At 35.8% G+C, this 25,232-nt stretch overlaps 1 protein-coding gene across 1 annotated transcript in view; it reads right to left on the bottom strand.

Moving 5' to 3' along the window:
• Positions 1-1,493: 1,493 nt before the first annotated feature.
• LOC135080803 (sodium/calcium exchanger Calx) overlaps positions 1,494-25,232 on the bottom strand; it is a 142,570-nt gene continuing 118,831 nt past the window's right edge. Inside the window, exons 2-9 of the mRNA XM_063975526.1 lie at positions 20,917-21,008; positions 20,135-20,194; positions 4,918-5,066; positions 4,159-4,258; positions 3,632-3,730; positions 3,046-3,204; positions 2,234-2,405; positions 1,494-1,786 (exon numbers count right to left, since the gene is read on the bottom strand). Of these exons, the coding sequence (XP_063831596.1) occupies positions 1,582-1,786; positions 2,234-2,405; positions 3,046-3,204; positions 3,632-3,730; positions 4,159-4,258; positions 4,918-5,066; positions 20,135-20,194; positions 20,917-21,008 (1,036 nt within the window). The 3' untranslated portion in view covers positions 1,494-1,581. The remainder of the gene's footprint in view (positions 1,787-2,233; positions 2,406-3,045; positions 3,205-3,631; positions 3,731-4,158; positions 4,259-4,917; positions 5,067-20,134; positions 20,195-20,916; positions 21,009-25,232) is intronic.

Raw genomic sequence — 25,232 nt, 5'->3', positions numbered from 1 at the left:
AACAGATGTACAACATAAAGGACCTGTTAATTACGTTTACTTTTAACCTCAACAAATATTATGCGACTTTTTTAAGGTAACTTGACCTGTTAGCGACCGTTACTGAATAAACGACTTTGCAATTAAACTTCAATGAATTAATCATTCCAAAAGTAGTGACATTTTAAGAGATATAATGTAAAGAATCCTTTAACTTAATTATAACAACGCTCTCAAATTTGTCTTACTTGCCAGCCTAATGAAACTGAATACCAATCCAGCTTCAAATATTTCAAATATGGCGTAGCCTTACAGGCACAATATAAATATTATTTATGCAAAACATCTAAACTTTCATTAATACTTTTCCAGCTGATTGTAACTCTAAGTCTACTACCATAACGGTTATTTTACGTCGCACTTAGCCTAACTTTAGGTTTTTACCACAGCCTTCAAGGCTACATTAATTATTATCAGTTGGATAAAATTTTATAAGATAAAGATTTAGAGGAAGAATGGAGTTGAAGAAGAAATCTGTAGATTTGAGCACATATTTTTAGGGTAACCGACCAATATTCTACAGTTAGAAGTTCAAAAAAATATTCCTAAAGGCTAAAGGGTTTTCGAATGAGTTATTTAATCTTCGAAAAGTGACAACAGTTATTGAGTTCGTATTCTTGGATCGTCCGAATCCTAATTATTAAATAAACCTAAAAGGTTAATAGGCCAGTATAAAACAAGTTCATTTTTGGTCATGGTCATGGTTTTATGCTCTTCAAATTTCGGCTAGTAGCAATTTGCTGAATTCTAATTTGCTTACACGATTGGGACAGATGCGACCAATCCAAAAATTTGTCTCCTGAATCTTTTTAGATAGAACTTATTTGAACTTAAAGTGGTTATCGTGTATCATAATTAATTGAAGGAAAACCAGGTCACGCTTGCTTGTTAGGCAACATCTTGACCTACCAATCAGCAAGAAAATTGATACTTAATAGCTAGTAAAGTAGTACTTGTAGGACTTATCAAATGGAATCAGGTACTACTTTACTGTTTCAACTTCGAACGCTATGCAATTTTCTCTTTTCTTATTCATAATGAGCCAGTAACTTGTCACTCACAAACAGATATGGGCTCATGACAACCGCACATTATGCCTCTATCGCGTATGAAAAATTGATATTTTTCCAATTGCCCAACGACTTTCTAACCTATGATATCGCTTTCTTTCATCAAAATAATGGTGGTCTATTTCAGTATTTGGATCTATGAGTTTTAATTGAGTACCTAAACTAGAAATAAAAAAGTGTTAAAGTTAATTTTGTCCTTGAATGACAATTTTTTTTTCAGACACTTCAAAAATTACACCCTAGTTTCTGTCACCATACCTATTGTTGCTTCACTTTTACACACAAAAATTGATCTTTCTAAAAAAATTTAAGTTTTACAACCGAAAATTGCGTAAGGTACCTTAAAATTCCTCATGATCGGAAATTTTAGTTTCACCAAAAATTTTCCAAGTACTGAAAAAGTCCACATTGTAACACAATCAGCTTCAGTCCAAGCGAAGCATCAGTCAAAACAAAACCTACAAATACTAGATTAAAACCCTTGGATGACGTCGTAAGCTTCCAAGCTGGAAACGGTAAGGTAGAAGAGCCAGAGTGAAAAGAGGAAGATGGAAGTAACGATCTTGGCGCAGCGGGGGCCTCCGAGCTCGCCGCCGATGGACTTGCGTCTTCTGAGGACCAGGACCAGCACAGCGAGGCAGGCTTCCGAGCAGAACATTGTGACGCTGAAGGCTAGACTGGGGACAAAGATAATAGGTTAATTATCATCATCATTTCAGTCATAGGACATCCACTGCTGAACGTAGGCCTCCTCGAATGAGTTCCATATTAACCAGTTGGTAGCGGCCTGCATCCAGCACCTTTATGAGGTCGTCGGCCCACCCTTGTGGGTGGACATCCCACGCTAGGTAGGTTGGTTGAAATAATTACAGGGTCATTCGTTGTTGAGAAAAATTTAAGAACTACAAAGAGGTTGGATGGTCAGAATACTTGCGTCTGCTTATTAAGGCATAAGCCTTATTATTGTGCTTATCCTGGATAGTTTGTTCTGTCTAGTCCTTCGAGCCGGTTTTTGATTTTTCCGGCCTAATCAAAGCTACTTATAAATTGGTAGAACAAACTCAGCTTCTCTAGGTCTAAAGAGCTTCTTAGCCGTTAAGCCCTGTCAAGATACTTAAACTTACTTTCCAGGATCAACAAGGAACTTCTCGTTCCTGCTCCAGTGCACAATGGCGGCGACGGTCCAGGCCACCCCGATTCCCAGGAAGACGTTGACGGCGTTGGAACCCGTGACGTTGCCCACGGACGCGTCCGCATACTTATCCTGGATGGCTGCCACTTTGCTGGCGAAAGTATCTGTTTGGGAGAATAGAGGAAATATTTATGTTCTAATTTCCAAAAGGAATTCTGTTCTTGGTTTAGACTCCCTGCAGACTACAAAATAATAAGTCGGCCGATAATTTGGTCGGCTTCTAATTTGTACGAAGAATCGACAGATACCAAATTGGTGAGCGTACTTTCATACAATCATGTTCAAATACTGATTTACAGCCTGACCGAACTTTCGGGCGACGATTTTTCATAGTTTACGGGGACAACATTGCCATATTTTATTTTTATAAAATATTTATCCTCTGATCTTACCTAAGTGATCCTATCTTGAGCTCGTAACGTTTTTATAAAACACTATAAACGGTAATAAACGTCATAGTTTATGAGAATGGATGGATGTTTGGTATCCCTTCTTTGGACAGATTTACAATGAATTAGGTGCCTTATAATATCGGATAATGAAAAACTATGAATAGTCAGTTAGGCTACTTTTTATAGAAATCTACACAGAAAGATATATACTAGGTACGCAACCATTATTTACTATTCATGTTTCGTAAGTATAAGTGAATAATCTGCCTGAATAGTCATGGCTTTCATTAGCTAAAACATGAATGGTAATTAATGGTTTTATCAACAAAAATTTTCAAACATCAATCATCACCTGGTATGCTAGTCCCCAAAGCAACAAAGACGATGGCAGTGACCGAGTCCTTGATGCCGAGGGTGCAGCCGAAGTGTGACGCCACGTCGCCTATGACGGCCGTCACCAGCCCAATGCAAATGATGGACACCACGAAGCAGACGTAACCGCCACCTATGTCTGTTGACAGATAAAAAATGCTTTAGGGTGGATTCGACCAAACAAGAGTAAATATTAATCTCAGAATAAATCGTCAGTTATTTGACATTTTGACATATTTCTCATACTGAAACTGTCAATGTGCCAGTTATACCAGGAGTTATTCTCGGTTAAAAGTTTGGTCAAATCGGGCTTTAATGGTATACCTAATAAGGCTGATAAACACAAGAAACATAATGAGCTTAACGGCACAGTGGCAATTGCCACTATAGTTTATCGATGGAAACGATTCCAGAAAAATCTGGAATACTATCCTAATTGGCAGACAAAAAATGCTTCACAATGCAATAATTTCCTTTATTAACGGCATATTAAATAATTTCAATCCTTCTAGCGGGATTAAAGCTAAACTTTTTGATCCTTCGAGCCGGATTTAAGTTGTACTTACCAGTAGGAGGGACGAATGCGAAAATGATCTTCCAGAAGAGCGTGACTACGTGAAGTATGTAATCAGACCACGACGGTGGTTCATCGGGGTCGTCTGAACCTAAAAATGGACAAGTCTTGAAAAATATGTATATTTCACTATATCTGGCGATTATCTCAGTCAGTGCCTGAGGTATAAGAGCGGCATGAGAGGAGTGATATTGACAATATTATGACGTAGGTCAGGACAGAGCATAAAAATCTGAAGTTTCGCTGACATTAATTTGAATAGGTACCTATGTAGTTGCATTTTAGGATAACAAAGTAGTTAGTTGCGCGAACTATATACGTAATACGTATAAGTTATATTTATATTAATTATGTTAAAAAAAATACGTAGTAGTAAGTTTAAATAAAGCTTACAATACCTAGAAAACATAGTATTTCGTCTTATTTGTCCCAGTTGACCATCTAGTTAATATACCAACAATTTCTGTGCTTTCTGCAGTACCTACCTAATATCAATTAAAACGAAATAATTAAATTTACCTGAGCTGGCAGTCAAAGCTTCTGTGAACTGCTCCTTCCACGACGAAGTCCCAATTATAATGGAAGCGTTTGCTCTTTGGACTAACTTATCTACAGTGTTCTGTAACAAAACAAACAATTTAATGGTTATTATTCTACTTCCTTGGAACAAGTCTGAAAAACTGGTTCAGAGTGTGGAGATGTCGGCTCTAATGATGAACTAAACAATTCATTAAAATTCAGTCTATGTAGGCGTAATTTTGTAAATAATATGACAACTGTCTCCACTTAGAGACTTTTGAGACCTCATTACATGAGATATGACCATGTTATGACACATTAAATCGTGGCTTATAGATCTTTGGCCATTATGAAATGGTGGCTTATTAAACTACGGGTACCTACCCATTTGTCTTACTCTACCCTCATCCAGGTGCTTCCCTCTACCTTCACCAGATCGTTTGTCCACTGGGAGTCCCTATACAAAGCTTAACTTCCCTTTCAGAGTACTAACCTTAAACTCCTTGCTCTCTTTAATCCTCAGCTGTGCCCTGGTGATCTCCCCGGAGCGATGCAGCCCCATCATGGCCACCACCGCCTACTCCTCAGGCAAGGTCGCCAGGTGCGTCACTTCGTCGTTACTGCTGGACAAAGGCCTCCCCATGGATTTCCACAATGACCGATCTTACTCTGCCCGTATCCAGGTGTTTCCCGCGGCCTTCACTAGATCGTCTATCCCCTACTTATACAAGGCTTTAAATCCAGTTCCAGAGCACTGACCTTAAACTCTTTGCTTTCCTTAATCCTCAGCTGTGCTCGGGTGATCTCTCCAGAGCGAGGCAGTCCCATCATGGCCACCACCGCCTCCTCCTCAGGCAAGGTCGCCAGGTGCGTCACTTCGTCACCAGGCACAATAGGATGGTCATCGTCTGGCGAAGGAATTTGGACTTAATATTGGTAAGTTACAGCATGTAATAGCTTGAAACGTACGTTGAGTTTTTATCATCATAATCATCATCATGATTCTATCTAGTCAGAAAATAAGCGTGTACTATGGGTACCAGAAAAGGATATAAAAATAATAGAAAACTCTGAACAATACAAAAAACACATAATAATTAGGTGGATTGGATGTTGTTTTTCAGATAAAAAAATCTAAGCTACATGCAGCATGCCACAAAAACGGTTTTTTATACAATTATGCTTGTCCTTATGCTTCAACTTGTTAGTACGAGAGCCCACGACCAAAACCATGTCTCATAGCAATACGGCAAAAACCCTATAAAATCGTTAGATTGTATGATTCTGAACCCGACTAGGTGTGTAGTAACGGTCGAAAGTGTAGCAACTGCGTGGGAGGCCATTTCTGCTGTGTCAAAAAAAAAGACAGTCGGTATTATAGCAATACGTCTGATAGTGAAAATGTACATAGATTTTATAATTGTATTACGAAAAAGTTTGTTTTCAGACATTTTGCGCGTAGCATATAGCCTGTGCGCATTTTTGAAAATGTCAACAAATTTAGCCGACCTGTATCATAGCAATACGGATAATTTTTTTTTTGAACTTTTCGTATTGCTGCCATGATTACCAAAAACCTGTTTTCAGACACTTTAAGTGTATCAAAAAGTTGTATGATAGAGAAGGTGCTACACTTAATTTGTCTGATATAAATTTTTTGCACATGTGGACAACTTATTTTATCATGTCCAACAATTTTCAGACATATTGCTATGATACCGATCGGTAAAATTTGTTAACATTTTCAAAACGGTCTCAAAATTTAATGCGTTCACATTTCCGTCTGAAAATTGTTTTGTTCGCATCAAATAACCAAAATTTACCAATAAAAAAGATTTTCAGACGTATTGCTATGAGACATTTTTTTTGTCTCATTTTTAATTTTTTTAAGTGATTTTACGGGTTTACGCTACACCACTAACGTCTGAAAATAATGTTTCCGGTATCTCAGAACTATCATTCAACTACAGTCTGCAAATCAGACATATTGCTATGATGCAGTTCGGTGAAATTCTTTGACAATTTTGAAAATTCGGTCAGATCAAACGCTACGCGGAAAATGTCTGATATTGGTATTTTCGAGTTCAGGATAATAGTATCTATCGATTTGATGCGGTTTTGGCCGTATTGCTATGAGACAAAAATTTTGGTGTGCCGTACACACTACACCGCAATTTGCAAGATAATTCCTTTGGTGTTAGTTAATTAGTGTTTTCAAGTTAATTGGAGGCAAAATGAGACATGCAATGCATTTCCAACAAGTGTTAAATTGTTTGTAACACTTTGAACGTTAGTATTTTGAAATTGTTATTCTGTCGCCACTAAAAGGTTTTTAAAAAATAGCACTGGCGCAAAATGAAAATAGACCTTTGAGATAATTACATAAAAATGTCTCTTTAGTAATTAATTATGGTTTCATTATGTAACATAATTTAATTTTGAAAATTGCGTTTTTTTGTCTCTCACACTTAGACGAACTTGATTTAAAAAAAACATATTTGATAACATGAATCAACCAATCAAATATTAACTCTACCGCGTTATCATTATTTTATTGAACTGGTGCAAATTCTGGCTGACAATATAAAACTTTAAGGCTGAGTAGCACCACCTTCCTTTAACCGTAACTATAATAATAAAGGGTGTTTTTTGTATGGAGTTTGACAGAATTTTGACGTTTGTTAAAATTAACGTAAGTTGAAACTTGCACACTAACACTTAAAATACTTTCTTCAATACAAATTCCAGCTATATCTATTCTAAACGAGCTATATCTTAGTAATTTTAGTAGCAAAAGCAGCTCATTTAGCCGAGACGGTGTCCATAGAAAATCTGCCACCAGTTCCCCGTAGATTTACGGCTGCTAATGAGTGCATTCAAGGCGAAGTAGGCCGACGTTTCTATCGCAGCAAATTACGGCATCAAGGTAAAACGGTTTGAAGTTTATAATTTGAGAAATAAGACAGAAAAACATGACATTTTTTAACTTTGCAGATTCACCAACCAACTTAAAACTCCACTGCATCACCTGTAGGCCTAAGATGCGCGCCGTGATAACTTTTATCGACGTCAAAATGTATGGGGAAAATCGATAAAATGGCGTGATAACCGCTAATCGCGGCGCGCATCTTAGGCCTACAGCCCCCCTAGACAAAACGCACTTTTTGATCGAATCGAAAATCGAATCCGTCAAAACTCCATACAAAAAAGGGGCTTTTCGACCACTTTTCGACTGGTTTGCGATTATAATTTGCACTTTGTCTAGACCCACTGGTCATTTAATCTCTACCGCAGGATCACAAAATTTGGCCTACACTCTCCAACCTGCACTGGCCAGACAGGTTGGGCGATAATACCAATAAAAAAAGATACTTAGTAGTAGGTACAAATTACTAGATCTCAAGTAATTTTTTTCTGTAAGCAGTAGATACCTAAAAGTTAACTAATGTTAATGAGCATTTTTTTCAGCGTATCTAAATTTATGCTTTATTCTCAGCGGTCTTAAGCCTGAAATCACTTGGCGTGCCGCCAGTAACACCCTGTATTACGCCGGTACTTACATTAGCTACAGCCTCATTTGCGGTCGAATAACAAACCGTGCTGGGATTAGGTTGGGAAACTGCTAAGCGGCCATTTGTGTTAACAGATTTGTAATAAAATACTGCTTACTGTGGTTGATATCTCTTGCACCACAATGATAAGTATCCTATTATATTTTAATATTACAAAAAAAACATAATAAATGTATATATTTCGATAGGTACGACCGACATCAAGGTACTTCTTATGTGAAAGGAGCGAATAAAAATAGTGAAAAGTTACTCAGGTTTTGAGGACGCCTATGCACCTAATTTCTATTTGACGTTAATTTAGGAACTACACTTTGCAATCAAATTCAAATTACTTACAAAGACATTTCATTGGTTCATGTGCGTTGAATTTAATGTTCTCGAATCTGAGACATTGCCTGCTAGCCTTAATATATTTTTTTATGTTACAAAATGTTGTAAGAAAACTCTTAAAACGAATAGCGTGAAACGCCTCAGGGAATTCAAACGAAAATCTGTAATTAAAAAGGTTTTACGTATCAAATGAACCAAACTCGACCTCAGTAATGATTGTAGAAGCGAAACGTTTAGTGACCGTAAATAAAAGTTTAATGCCTACAAATGCCTTGTTTAACTAGAAGTACAGTCGGGACCAAAAATATGGGGTGAAATAAAATTTGCTAGTAATAAAAACTGCGAATATTTAACTGTTTCCTTTCAAAATTTAAATGAAGTCCGTTTAAAATAATAGGTGTTAAAGTAAACGTGCTAATTTTAATGTCCAAATGTTAATTTTTATTCCACCGTTTTTTAATGTTTCAAATATAAGTGCCTACGTATTTCAAAAAGTTTTACTACCCTTCACAACTTTAACATTAAATAAAAAAATCTAGTGTGTGTTTTACGGTTGCTGTGAGTACGTAACACTGATATAACACAATAAAAACGTTATAGTTACAATAGTCCTACAACTAGTTTTGAGGTTAAATACTCTAAGACCCAGAACACACGGTGAAACGCAACTGCAACGAAATTGCAACTTCTAGTTATTTTTGAGTTGCATCTAAGTTTCTGCCATAGCGTCCATTGAGAGACCACACATGACGCGACCAGTTTAAAACTTTTAGTTTCAGTTTCATTCATCAGAATCATCATAAAGTTGCAGTTTCTTTGCAGTTGCGTTTCACCGTCTGTTCTGGGCCTAAAAGATAATATTCTATGACTTCTTTTCATATAACACCGAACAAAATTCAAATACGATATAATATTTTTAAGGACCTGTTCTGAAGGAGCACCACATTTTTTCAAATGCCAATAACGGTCCTCATTTTATATGGAGGCCCATATTAGGCTATTTACATGCCCTTTTATGGTATAACCTTTCTTATTTACATATTATGCCACACACTTCTGGTACTGATTTAGAGGCCAGATTTTTATTATAAACTGCTGTTATTTACTACGATAAGTAACCGAGATTTCTTTTTTACATAAACTGTTTGTATTTTTAATTTTCTTATTTGAATCTATGTATGAATATGGGATAATTATGTATAATATCAATACAGTAAAATAACCTCGCTATAAAATATTTTGGTACCTACAGTTTTTCAGTTTCCTAGTAGCTTTTGTTTTATTTATTTATTTAATAGGAAAACCAATAATTTTATAATTATGTAAGGTACAAGTACACACATAATTAATAAAGTACCTAATACTTTTATCAAAATACATTTTGTAGAGTTTACTCAAGGCTTTATAAAACACTTGATTTTCTTTCCAAATAGAACTGCAAATGATTCGTGAGTTGAAGCAATCAAAACCCACTCAGAATTGGAAACATATTTTAATAAAATGGTAGCATCTGTAGCAGATAGGCAAGAATGCCGTTATAATTTCAATCCTAACTGTATTTTGATTTAATAGATAATAATAAGATTTCTGATGAGAAAAAGATAGCTAAAATAAATGTATCATAAAGAATAGACTGGGAAATCTTCAATAATATTAAAATTAGAAATTTACATTGACATTGTTATTGTATCTTAGACACAATATTTTTAGTCCAATAGTCAATAATGTTGATCCCATTTCGAGGTCATTAGACAAGGTCTCAAACTTTTTTAAATGACCTATCTTGTGGATCCCCTCAGCCGCCACGTGAGACCGCGGCAACGATTGATTTCTATTGTTTAGATTCGTGGGTACTTCAGAACATCTCGATTTTTATGAAGCCGACTGTACGTTATTTCCATAGTCGTCGAAATGTAATTGAACTGAAAGAAATGTAATCAGGTTGAAGGAAACGTTGGGAGATGGCGTTCACAGTCGTAATAAAGGCCTTGTGATCGTTAATAAAGCGTTTATTTTCTACATATAAAATGTTTTAATTACATTGATACTCACTTATTTTGTTGAAAGTGCATTTAAAAATAGACTAACATTACATTGGTTAAATCATTCAGCGAGGAAATGCAGATATTATACATTAATTCTCGTGTTACCTAGGTACAGTGTTTTTGAAAATGTAACGTCCCCCGAAACGGCTTGACCGATTCTTGTGAAATTGTGTGTTTAGGTATATTCAGTAGGTCTGAGAATATGACCTAAACTACATATTTTTCATAACCCTAGATGATAAATAAGGGTTTTCCACGCGTACGAAGTCGCGAGGACAGCTAGTAGTCATATAATTTAATTCTTATACCTCTTTTTCTTAAATCAATTTAAAAGACTCGACACGTACCTAATACATTTTTGTTCCAAATAGCGCTCATTACAACTACACAAGATCCCATATGGTGCAACTTGATAAGCCGTCGTCGGTATTACCTACGTAACCTTGCCACTGTCGCAAACCATAAACAAACAAACGAACACCATAATTTCGCGAATATAGAACCCCGCACAGAAATTACCATAGGAATTTGCTCTCTAACCTTTGATGTCAAATAATGCACATTATCTACAGGGGGTTAGGTAAATGGGTATATGAGCCGACACTAGCCCATGTTAACATGGTCATATAAATGGTATGGTGATGTCAGAAAATTGGTATCTTCATTTTAATTATTTTATTTTTCACACAAATCGGATTTTATTAAATTTATTTTGTATGAAAATTTAAAAAAATAAAATGATGATATCAAATTTCTGACTTCACCATACCATTTATATGCCCGTGTTAACATGGGCTAGTGTCAGCTCATATACCCATTTACCTAACACCCTGTATATGGGAATAAACACTTCTATGCCTTCACCATAAACTTCATCCATAGAAAAATATTACTTTGATAACCCAATAAAAGATGAACGTGTGAGTGTAAAGGTGCCTGCAGATTACAACAATTTCTCGAGCCAATAGCTCCGAATGTTCCACAACAAGTGAGCATATTTTATGAAACTCATTTTTTATAAGAGCGTATCCTCACTGGGCCTCTTCGCTAGAATTGCAAGCATAATTCGATTTTGAACTACATAAATAATAGATACGAGACAAACCATTACGCACAAAATTGAACTTTATATTATGGCGTGGAACGCATAATGTTGCTTTCGGTTAAGAATTACTTTAACGTCACTGCTCGTGGCTTTTTCAACAAGAACATTACATGAATTTAATATTGAATTTTTGATATTAAGGCTAATAAACGTCAAAAATCTGTCAAACTCCATACAAAAAGCACCGGTTATCGTTATAGTTTCCGTTAAAGTTAAGTGGTGCCTAAGTTGTGTTAAAACTTAAGAGGAGAGCTCAATGTTTTAGTTCAGGAAAGGGTGATACATATTCTGTTACAAGCAAATGCTCTAATTTATATTCGCCCTAATGCAGCCAGCGGGTGCAGTCCTATATTAAATAATATTTCTTCAGAGCGTTTACTATTGCAGTGCTATTTTAGTATTCTCTGCGACATAATATCTTTTCTCATTTATGTAGGTTTAATTTCGTTTGAAGATAAATGAAAATTACTCCCGACAATTTTAGTTTTTTACTCGGCTGCGCGACGCAAAGGAGTGGTAGGTAATGTGTTTACATAACATTATTTTTAGGTAAGATTTTTTGATGCACAGACAACAAGACAAACATTTTAGGTAGATGCATAATATTTTTTACACTAAAAATGTATTAAACTTATAAAAATTTCAAATCAATAAAGCTCTTCAAAACAACAATTATACCTATGATGCAACACAAAATAAAAAATAAAAAACATTAGGGCTCTACCAAAAACGTTTACTATTTATAAAAGTCATAGCTAAGAGATTAAAAGTAACACACACATACCACACGTTACGACACAACACAACAACACAGACAAACGAAATAAAATATAAAAAACATATAAAATAATAAATAAAACTTACGTGCAAGTGAAGAGAAGATGCACCAAAGCGTGTAGAGAGAAATGAAATTATAATAAGTAAAAGGCAGAAAAACTAAGAAGAAAATAACATAAAAAATAATAATGTATTGAAAAGAAGAACCAAAACAATATTAATTAATAAAATAACTTCAAATAACTTCAAAAGTTAATCACTGGCGGTTCTATTTACGTTAGTATTTAGCAGAGCGTAAGCTTCATTGTAAATACACATAGTAAAAGTAAACAAGTTCCAATTGAAGTAATTTGTCATTCGCTTAATTCGATTCAGTGTTTGACCCTGATATTATAAATCATTATATTACATTATAGCAGTCACTATAATACATACATAGTTATATGACATATAAGGCTGGTTAACGAAAGTATCTACAACATGAAATAATGTAACTCTTATGACGTAGGTACACTATGCGGGTAATTGATCGAACAGAAACGTGAACACACCGAAGTATGAGCAACGCACGGCGAAAAGCACTGAATTGCGTATTTACACTATCTCGATCTGTGCATAGTGTGCCTGCACCATTGGGTGGCAGATTATCGCTACGAGACTACGACTATGATTGGCTTCGTGCTACGAAAGGCTACGAAATTACGACTATCACTACGACTGGCTTTGTTCGTAGCTACGGCGTAGCGTCAAGTGACTAGACAAGCGTTTAGCAAGATGCATGTGTACCAGTAAAAAAAATATCGCATATTACATTGGTTTGAACACTTGATTGATAAATTGCGCATTAAAGTTATTGTCGCTTGCTTTAGGGGCCGATTCTTCTTAATTTCAATAATAACTAAGTAGGTATAAATACTAAATGAATAATATCTGAAATTCAAGTTTGTTCATTGTGTCAGAATGTACACTGTACCTACCTATGTGAAAATAAGGTAATACCAGGCCTGTTCATCTCCGCGCCGAACCACCGAAAACACCGAAAACAAAACACGCACGATGGCCCACCTACAGGATACTATTCGACAATGCCTCACATACGAGCGAACATTGACTCACGCACGCGTATTCTTGTGTATGATGAAAGAAAATAAAGAAAATGGTGTACTAAATACTGTGCAGTATTTAACTGCCTAAATAATAATAAAAACACAGAATGTACTTTTTTAAGTTGCCTCAAGACACTGAGAGGTAAATAAGTAGTTAATATTAGGTATTCATGATAATTCATGCTAAATCATGTATTTCCTCCGCCATTTTCCGCAGTTTGGCACCTCACGTCACATCATTTTACCGAAGTCAGCCCTATAGCTTCGGCGCAGTGCCGATCACTGACGTTTGTCAACAAAATGGTGCTTGACTCTTGAGACAGGCTAAATTACACCATATTGTTAATGACATTGAGCATACATTTTTTTAAATACCTTCGCGAAGTAAAACTTCTGTACGTAGTACTTATTATTATTCTGTGGTAATACTTATTCGCGAACCTTGCGACACATTTCCACCTCTTAGGGCTTGTTTCCACGGAGACATCCCGTTTTTTGCAGTGTTTTAATACCATCCCATTTGCAGTGTCCCGCAAAAACTGACCAGTTCAAATATGTACAAATGGAACTCCAAATATACTTGGTTGCCGTGTGAACGAGCTCTTACTGCAAAGATTCCAATCACAAACTTGGCGTTCACAATCTAGAGGCATTCCAAAAGTTTTTGAATGAACACGTATTGAGTTTCACGTTTCACCACTCATACAAAATACTCATAACTCAAATTAGTCAAAGTAAGTAACTTTCCAACATTTATTACCATTATTAGATAGGATCAAGTTCATTAAAAGTTTCGATTTTAATCAACTCAGCGAGCTTGAAGTTCAGAGAGATATAACGAGTAATCAAATTAATACTTTGTAAAGTGTCTACAAATCATTTCATGCATGTTAATTGCTGTTATTGTGTAATATAATTGTTCATTTGCTTGGAATTGAACAGTTAAATAAACACGACATATTGGCGGATAGGCAGCGATGGATATAATACGGTTGGCTTGACGAGAAATTACGTCAAAATGTATGTTTCAATCCTATTGTTGGCAAAAATGAATGAAGCCGGTATTTGGAACAGTACGCATCATCAGTTATTATTATACTTTTAAGTATAGTAAATCTGTAGAGAGGTCAATTCTGTACATGAAATATATTTTCAAAATAACTATCAGGGGGTGATTAATGATCGATACTGATGCCAAAAATGCAATCAGTAAAATTTTTGTCTGTCTGTATGTTCCTTATAGAAACAAAAACTGCTCGACGGATTTTAACGAAAGTTGGTACAATTATTCTTCATACTCCTGGGCAGGTTATAGTATAGTTATTAATTCCCACGGGAACGGGAATTAGCGGGAAAATCCATTTGTAAGAAAAATCTAAACCGCTTAAGTTAATCGCTTGAAATTTGGCATGCAGGTATCTTAGTAAACTTAAAGCTTAGTTACAACAGGATATTGCAAAATTCCCACGGGAACGGGAGTTAGCGCGAGTGAGTCTTAATGGGAAAGCAATGAAGCCATTAAAGCACTAAAATCTTTTGTAGGAATTATTTCCGATTTAAAATCTAATTTTACTGGCCTACAGCTTATAGAAGAAGGACAAGCATACCATAAAGAATTTCTATGACGATTCAAAAGTCACGCAGGCAAAGCCACAGGCAAAAGCTTGTATATCATAGAGGTACCTACAGACCGCTAACTTACTCTATTCAGAAACATCGAAATGGCACGAATTTACTCTAACGTGTTAGTTTGGATACGTTTGACAGTTCGACACGCAAGACGGCTCACTTGGCAGCTTGGCGGAACTTGGCTTGCATTTGGCAAAGCTTGGCATTTCGCAGTTGCTTGCCAAATAACGGATATAGGTAAGAGGACATTAGTGTGTTTACGATTCTTGCGTTTAGAAAATAATGCTGGAAAACAGTCAGTCTGTGACCACGGCCGGTGCAACTCAGTCGAAACGTCAGGCAAATACAGGCAATATTTTAATGTTACCTATCCGCGTATATAAATCCGCGTAATAATAAAACCTGTTTAAATTAATCCAATTATGCAACGCGAAAATTTAAAATTAATTGTTGGAAAACATACAGGAGATTTCGAAAGGTGGACTTGCTGAAAATTTAATATTTATTTGACTCGTATTTTTAATCGAAACTTTGAACCCAAGTTTGATTTTAAATCGCTAATTGACCACTTTCTACTTCGTCATTGGTCCTTGCGAAGATAAAAACAAATAATGTAATATACAGAATTCTGCAAGGCATTCCTAGTGATGCTACTTTATCTGATTTCAAACGATAAACTTTGAAACTCTACCGCAAAAAAATTTAGAAAGAAGTACCTAGTTTGTAAGAAATAAACAATGGTAATGGTTAGTGGGCTCAGTGGTATTGTATTGCGGGAGACTTGAAGAATATTAATATTTAGAAATTGATTTTAAAACCTAAAAGAACTTATTACTATACATTAACTTTCTTCACTTTTTGTTTAAACTTTTTTATCAGATCATAAACGTAACTTTTCTAAAACACGCGTTAGTTGTAAAATTCATACAATGCTCAACAAAGCCATTTTTACCCCATAAATTATTTTGGCTGACGAAAAAGAAGTCATTTGGAATTAGATTAAAATTATCGATTGATTGTAAGATTGTAGACATCACTAGCGCTAAGAAACTGCCTCCGTGAGAAATAAACGGAGGCGTCGTTTGGCACAAGACTGGCACAATCGAATTACCCTACACTGGCACTACCCTCGTTTCATTTGTACGGACTTTTGTACCTTCAAGTTTACCCTCAAGTAGATATTGTGTTGCGTTCCACACAGCCTTAAAGGCAAAAGTGTATTTTGAGTACGATGATTAAAATTGTGGTAAAAAATAAAGAAAAGATAAGACTTCCTCATAATAATAATTACTTACTAATTATTCTTATCTTTTTGTCACGTTTCATTCGTAATAGGTTTATTTACAAACATAAAGCTACAAAAATGGTTATAATATAATCAGCTACACAGATTGTTTTTCTTTTTATTAAAGACACACTCTTACAGGACCTCCCTAATGCTCGCAGCTGACATTCGGCATTCGTGCGTGATTGCGTCCGTTCACCGAACCTTTGTAATCCGCGCGGCAGTATTCGTGCGTGGTCGCGTCCGTTCGCCGAGCGTGTTCGACCCTAATGGGATGCCGCCTTTACCGCACGACCTCAGCCCAACACTTTTAAAGACAATATGCTCTCACTAGGACCTCCCTAATGCGCGCAGCTGACATTCGGCATTCGTGCGTGATCGCGTCCGTTCACCAAACCTTTGTGATACGCACGGCATCGGTGATACGACACGCACAAATGGCAACGGCAGCCATTTGTGCGTGTTCGCGTCCGTTCGCCGAGCATTCAGCCCTAATGGGGTGCCGCCTTTACCGCATGACCTCGGCCCAACACTTTTCCCGACAATTTCCCTTCCAACAACCCTTAACCACAGCAATGTAAATATTATTTCGCTAAGATACGACATAATTTCTTTTGTTTGCACAAACAGAGTCCTACATTATTCAAAGGTTTCTGAATAACAAATTGTATTTGCACCCGACCCTTTGTAAAACGGATTGTCTTCGATTATATCTGTCTCTGTCACTCATACTAGCAACCTTAAATGAGTAAAAGAGACAGAAATACTGAAAATATTTTCCAGGACAGTTTACTGTTTCTATTCAGCACACGCTTTTGGAAAGGGATAAACAATGTCTCTCGCCATTATTTAAACGTTCCTTTTAATATTTCTTAATTAAAGTAAGAGCTTTGCGGTTTTGAATAGGCATTTATTTGAAATGTAATAAATCCGAAACTGTAATAAGGAGGAATATTCATTTAAATGATTTTAGATGGAAATATTTTAAGTTACTAGCTTTATAAGATACCGCGTGAAATTCAGTCTGTCACAAAAAAAGTGGCCTACTAGTTATCGATATAATTATTAATTTAGCCAACAAACTGAATATCGTAGTACAATAAGATAGGATAGTAGGTATATTATGGCGCAGTTACACTATGCCGGCAATTGATCGAGACATAGTGTAAACACGCACTTCTGTTAGTTTCATCGTGCATCGTCATACCTCGGTGTGCGTGCTCACGCTTCTGTTCGATCCACTTCCTGCATAATCTAACTGCGCCATTAGGATTGTAGAGCGAGGATTAGAGCCAGGTACCTATATTAAATAGGTTTTTGTGGCGGTCAAGCTGTAGATCCTGGCTACACAGGAGTTGCAGTGGTGGGAACGAGAGGTGGGAATAGTCCCGTACCTATATTAAATAGTTATATTGAAATATCCGCAACTTTACCTAACTGCCACAAAAATAACCGTCTCATGTTTATAACGACTGCTTTTCCACATATTTATAACTCATAAATCTAAACGTGTAACAAACGTTCACGAACCGTAAACATTCTCGACAGAACGTCACGCATTTCAAGAAATCGTAAATATTCGACAACTTTTGTAGCTGAGGCATTTTTTTCATAATACGGAAGTCGGTCAAATATGACATTGGCATAAACATGTATGGTATCCGTTTTCTTTAGGAACGTAGATCAACGGTTACCTAGAAGAGACTTTGTTCACTAAGCCATTAACGATGCTTCATAAGTGAAGCAGCAAATCGAACGCACAGCGTTGAATACATAGTTTTGTGATTGATTCTCGTGTCAGTCTGCGTCCTCGCGGACTGTGAGACCTCATGGTAATGTTTGTGAATACGGTCGTAAGAGCGAAAGCACACGGTGCGTTGCGGCGGCGGTGCGACGCCGGAGCGGTGTCGCTGCGTTGTCTTACATAGAAATACCACCATCTTACCTAAGTCTGTCGCCATAACAACAATGTTAACAGCATTGTTGTGTTCCGGCAGTTAGAGAAAAGTATAGCCAGTTCCTCCGTGGTTGAGGATTCCGGGTGAAGCTCGCTTCCACCTTCGGCCTGATCACTCATCAGGTGAGATACAGGCCAAGAGCTGCCTCGTTGTGAATAAAAAAAAATGTGTTGTGCACGCGAGCGGTTCGGCACACCGCCGCGCGATGCGAGGAAATCTTTGCGTCGCGGCGCCGCAACGCATCATGTGCTTTGGCTCTAATTGGTACACGCTCACCCAACCTTCTAAATCAATCAATCTAGACATCATAAATAAATAAATTAAGTCTACCACGTAGTCTCGTACCAAATGGAGGCCATAAAGACCCGCTTTCTATATCTACGAGAAATGACGAGAATGTGTATCAACTATGTAACTTCTGAAAATATTGTAACCCCTTCTTTTACTCCTAAATTACATCTAGGATACATTTTATTCAAATTAACTATACAAATCCTGTAAGGCGAATTGATCCCTCTCCCGAGACTAAAAAATTCGTATTTCCCAAACTAAATAAAATATAGAGCTGAGCAGATGTAATCTTTTTCCAACCAAATCGGAGTCTCCAAAGTGATTTTGGTAAAAATGTTAAAAACAATATTTCGTTTCACGTTCTCAAATATCTTTACTGAACGAGTTCCTCATAAAATCTAATTCCTTTTGCAATTAAAAACATCCCTTAAGACCAAATCGATATCAAATTAAAACACCGATTCTAGCAAATCTTTAAATCCTTGCAGCAATTTCGATACTTAATGTATTCGACCCCTACCTTCGAATTCAGGAGCGGAAAATGCTAAATTGAATCTTGTCTTGAGATTCCCTCGATGCACAGACAAGTGACATAGCACACCGTCTTGCAACTGGAGTAACACAATAGCACCTTTTGCAAGGCATAACAAAAGCTCTTATAAAAAAAAAACTAACTTTTAGGATGGCTTTTCCCAATATAAGCTTCTGACAAATGCTCGACTTAAAAAACTAGCAATTTTTTTTAAACATCTACATCTAGACTCACGGTAGCGTGTCAAGCCAAGTTCAAGTTACACGAATCGTTTGGAGCCAATTTTGACGCCCTCTAAATATTTCTTACAAAAAAACTCTTGACAACCCCGTAAAATACATATTTAATGAATTAAAACAACTCCTCATACGAAGAGTTGTTTTTTTTTTCTTCAATGTAATTAAAAAGTTTTAACGTAAAAACTTTCTTTACTTTTTTGTTAGCAAATCTAAAGTACTAAGGTCACTAGCTACTTTTATGCACAGCACAGACTTTAAATGCAGAGTGGTCTGTACTTTGCTACCATTTTTACGATGGCCACAGCTTTATAAGAACGTCGGAAATTGTCAACTCTAATTGATTTGAAGGAAGTTTATTTTTATTTGATTAGGGGAGGTCGGTAGTAAACATTTTAATTTTCTAATTTAGTTCGGTGACATTATTTTGATTGATCCAATTAACTTTATTCCCCATTTTGGACCTTTTATAATACAGGTAAATGATTTTAAAAATCAAATAAAATTTTAAGCAATTTTACTTGAAAATAGATAACTTGAAATCAGAACGGATTCCAATATGTTTAACTAATGCACTTTAATCCAGGTTATAGTTTACAGGTTTTTCCGAAAAATATATTTTAAACTGAACATTTTAATGTTTAATTCAAACTTTGACAATAAAATTATTCGTACTGTTTGCCTCCATTGCTGTTGACAGTATTGTTAAAATATCAACATTGATTGCATGAATATTGGCCCACTTTTATGAGGTTTATTTCATGAATGAATTGTGAATTTGTACGAAACAGAGCACGTCCATTGTTTAAACAATCTATTGACGAAGAATCGGCCCCTAAAATATTGATAAATTAATTAATTCTGTTTTCCAAAGTGTACTAAATAAATCATAGATTTATCAAAATAGTACTACTACTATCTAGTAAACTACAAATAAAAAACAAACGTATTCAGGGTGTTTACTATATTATTATGTATAATTAAACTTTCAAAAACTATAAACTAGATTACCTACAGAAGTGTCACTCCTTAAAGATAGATTAGTAATTATTGCCTAAGTTTACAACCCATCAAAATTTCAAATGTTTTAATCTTAAAAAATACACTTACCAGGAGAAAATTCGACGGTGATCTTCGCAGACACGTCTGGCAGAAACGTCTCAAATACTTCTGTTGAAATAAATAAGAGGACATGCAAATTTAAGCTCTAACAAGCAGTGAATAAGAGCCTGGATTGTTGAAATTTTTGTCAGAATTAGGTAAAAAATGTTAAAGATTAACAAATGTAGTAGTTATTTATAAAATTAAATATGATATTTAACAAGAGTAGGTTAGAAAAATGCAAATAGAATACATGCATTTTCATGTACATATTAGTTGAAAACTATCTTTCATGCAACTAGAAGTTTTGCAAACTATTGCTTAGTTTTTCTATGACTAATAAGGACTAATGTATTCCCATGCTAAGCTATGCTAATTTGAAACTGTAAGTGTTATTCTATCTTCTACAACTTTTAGAATAGTAAGTACATAATGCAAAATTAAAGTAATTATTTTTGTACAGTCGTCAGCACAGCAGACTGAGACACTTTCTTATGGAATTATATTTATTTATTTTATGGAAAACAAACAGCACATAATGCAACAAATTTAAACATTATGTAAAACATCATCACTGTGTAAGATATTTTAGATGTTACAGTGTTTAGCTGGATGTGCTATCGTCTGCATTTTCCCGTATATCTAGGCATATTAGATCATAATGCATTCTTAAAAAAAATATGTACTTGAATAAAAAAACCTGTCTGTCAAAAAAGATTTTTGGTAGGTACAAACTTATTGCATGGACTTGTTTGGAATGGACCTTCTGTAAATGTGTATTCTTTGCCTACCTCCTAGTAACTCTGGCTCGCCGAGGTTCACGTAGAACAGCACATCTTTCTCGTAGCTGTCCTCTTCTATTATGTGGAGGGGGATGAATTTTCTGGAACAAAAAAAAAGTTATAAGCTATAACACAATTTTTTTATAGTAGTAGGTATTATGTGAATGTAATTGAATATGACAAAACATTGTTTTTCTAAGTATTTATTAATTAGTTGTAACAATCATTCGTTCAGTTTAGTTAGATGGAGCAAGATAATATGTGAAATAATAACCTACACTAATCATTAGGTATACGCCCACAACTTCGGATGATAAAGATTCCATGCGGGATTTGAACCCATTACCTAGATGTCGTTATAGTCCAATACATGAACCACAAAGCCTCGGGGTTTTTAGTGATCTAGTAAAATATTATGACCATAATCAAGTCCGGCTGATTATGGTCATAATATTTTACTAGATCACTAATCAACTGATTATTACCCAAATTCCGCTAAGATACGTCAATAAAATAATGCCAATTCAAAATGAAATTACAAGGAAGCTCTTAATAAAATTCATTGCGAGTCGACGTTGAGTTTCCTTATAACGAATGAATGTAATGTCACTTGCTATTAGAATAAAATTGAGTAGACTCACTATGTAAAATGTACTCGACAACTTAAGCTTGCTTAGGTTCGTATTAAACGACCTTCTTTGATTTGATTCAAACATTTTTCAATAAGTGCGTTCTAAAGGGCGTACGGTAGCAACTCGAGGCGGTCAGTATTCTTTGTGTGAAAGTCCATACTGCAACGCACACTTAACCGTACTTATCAACTTATAACGTAAACGCCTCGCCTCGCGGCGTAGGTACTTATCAACTTATAACGTAAACGCCTCGCCTCGCGGCGTAGGTACTTATCAACTTATAACGTAAACGCCTCGCCTCGCGGCGTAGGTACTTATCAACTTATAACGTAAACGCCTCGCCTCGCGGCGTAGGTACTTATCAACTTATAACGTAAACGCCTCGCCTCGCGGCGTAGGAACTTATCAACTTATAACGTAAACGCCTCGCCTCGCGGCGTAGGTACTTATCAACTTATAACGTAAACGCCTCGCCTCGCGGTTGTGGTTGGATACGGTGTTGATCCCATTCCGAGTCGATAAGTCTGCAATGACCTTAATCTATCTGCTTTTTAGTTTCGTATAAATCTTTGGTCCCTATTATTTTGTTGCTTTTAAATCTCTGGTTTCTATCCTTAAAAAAACTTCACTTTTTGGAGGAATCAAGTTTTGACAGCTCATTAAAATGTGTCAACTACCCAACCTGAGGCAAATCCAAGACAACTAAATACCTAAAATCAATCAAATAAAACATTTATTCAGTACTGAGACCCTTTCTAGCTTATACACAACAAAATTTTAACAAAAGTTTTTTGAATTTGTACAAAAGAAAGCTTACTGCATCCACTTTCATTATTATAAGTGCTCGTGCCACAGATTAAATAATAAATCACACAGACGGGGCATAACTCATAATAATGTACCTACACTCGCGAAGTTAATTTGCCCGCGACGACTGCTAAGTACAGCTGTTCGTCATAATTTGTATTAACACTTGTCGAGAAAGCACGAAAATATTTAAGTTAAGTACTCGTTCCACGAAATCGTTTTTCATTTAAAATTAGTAACATTCAGTTTAAAGCTAGGTTGCACCATCTTTCTTTAACTTTAACAACTTTAAAAGTCTGTCGAACTCCATACAAAAAACGCCAGTTACGGTTATAGTCACGGTTAAAATAAGGCGATGCAACTTAGCCTAAGTAATCTATCATGATAAAATAAGTTTTGTGACTTGTAAACGTTAAAAATACATAATTTTTTGCTATGATTTTACCTTATATTACTTTTCGATGAATATACAATCTTGTGAATATAAAGCTTGGTGTTATTCGAAGATTTGTAGAAACGAGTTAATTGACAATGTAAGAATATTTTTAAACATTTACCTCATTACAATTCGAGATGTGGAAATTATGCTTGAAGAAAATAAAGAATCTGTCGAAAGTGAAAAAATAACAAAAGAAGATCGAAACTGGTCGGTGAAAAATAAAAAAACTTTTATAGTGGCCAGTAACTCGTGTGCGGTAGCAAAAAAAGTTTCGACAGAATTTAGACAAGTAATACAATTTTTACTCGGTAACGATGAACTCTGTTCACGAAGTTTCTGTATGTATTATTATGAAAAACCTATTTCGAACGTATCAAACAAGGAACTACAAAGATTACGAGATAACGTAACAAAAACACAAGCAATTTCGTTTTTCGTGCAATCCATTTGCCTAAACGTTTTCCCCTACAAAACAAATTCGAAGAATCATTTCTTCGAAAGCGACTCGTTTTAGCTGTTAACATACAAATCCGTCCTTTCGACATTCCCGTAGGCAGAAACGTCATCAATTTTCTTACGAGACATATCGCATCTGCCTTTGGCTTATTTTTGATAGGATCTTAATCATTTTAGGTACAGTCAGCATAATCAGACTCTACATTTTTGTTGTTTATCGCTTCTATTAGAACTAAAAGGTAACAGAGTCTTATGCCCGTATTCACAAACGATGCTTGCTTAAGTGAAGCCGAAAATCGAACGCACAGAGTTGAATAGAGCTCTGTGATTGGTTGTTTCAACCACACCAACGCGTGCAGATCGCCATCGCCGGCATGATCACGGCTCGATCACTGTCATGGGTCGCGCGACCTGTCATTGGCCTATGATGGTATGCACGTGTTGGTGTGGTTAAAGCTTTACTTTGATATCGGTACAGTCGAAAGCACATCTGACTATACATATTCGTTGGAAAATATTACTTATTGCACCTACATAAGATACATGACGTACCTAACAGCTGTGGTCATGTGTACATGTAAAGCTTTTGTTTTGAATATGATAGCAATAATTTTACGTTAACAGCCTGTTTGTGGCACGGCGTATGATCTATGAGGATACTCCTATAAATTAAGCAAAAATGTTCCGTATTTGTTTAGACTATTTTGGAGCAAATAGACATAAAAGAATGGTAAAAAAGTTTAGGGGTCTAAGTTAAAGTCTAAAAGTTTCGTAATCAAGCAGTGCTTTGAAACAAAAAACATTTGGCGAGTGATAAAAAATAGTGTTATTAGTACAGTAGTGTAGTCAACTTCTGTACTGTTTTGGGATTTATTTGTGCCCATTGCGTCGCGAATGAGAAGAATATAAACGTCTGTACAAGAAATAAAATAAATAAACATTTTAAACTCCATTCTAGTACCAAACTAAGGAACGTTTACAGTAAACATATACTTAAGTACGTAGTAAAATACCTATGGCCTTACCTTCTACTTATTTTTTCGAAGGTCAGACCAAAAAATACATACTTAATAATATTATTCATGCATACAAATAATTGTATTTAGCGGGGTTTAAACACGACTTCTCAGTAGCTTTATTCTTAAGCAATGCTTTCAATATCCTAATTAATTTTTTTTTTCAGATTCAGTAAAAAGATGGATCGCGGAAAGTGGCAAAAAATGTTGTGAGTGAATATACGGCCCCATTGGACTAATGTATCAATTTGAGAAATATATATTGAGAAAAACCTTGTTCTTCATTGAAGCTGAATGAAAAAGAGGTATATTAATGTAAAATCTTAATAGTACTCGTATTATGAAGGTAAAAGTTTGTGAGGATGAATAGATGGATGGATGTTTGTGACTCTATCACGCAAAAAGGAAAGGATTAAATACCTATTTATTCAAAATCACCGAATAATACCTAACAAACAATAAAATTTTCACAGAAATGTACGTTATTGCTACAATGATACTGAAAAGGTATCCACTCAACATAGTATCGTAGCATCCCTATAAAAAAATATAAAGTAGGTAGGTATCATCTATAATAATGAGCACAGATAGATACTTCAATGTTTCCAAAGATAACCGAACTATTAAAAAGACGTTAAAACGGAACCAAACCATTTGGTTTTACAGTTTACAGCCGACTAAATACAGACAGAGCACTTCTTTGTACCTACGTCACAAAGCCACAAAAGCTCTAACGCCCGTATTTCCAACCATTACTATGAGGTCTCGCAGTGCGTGTGGACGCACGCACAGGGTGTCAAATGAACCAATCACAGAGCTCTGTTCAACGCTGTGCGTTCAATTTGAGCAAGCATCGTTTGTGAATACGGGCGTTAATCCGCCATAATCCACTCCAAAATAAGATCGAATGCGTCACTAAAAACTACTTACGTAACCTAATGATGGATTCAAGGTCATCTAAAATTAGAAGTGCGG

Source organism: Ostrinia nubilalis, chromosome 18, assembly GCF_963855985.1.
Source record: "Ostrinia nubilalis chromosome 18, ilOstNubi1.1, whole genome shotgun sequence".
NCBI lineage: Eukaryota > Metazoa > Arthropoda > Insecta > Lepidoptera > Crambidae > Ostrinia > Ostrinia nubilalis.
Note: the sequence above shows the minus strand (reverse complement) of the source record. Positions and strands in the feature narration are given on the sequence as shown.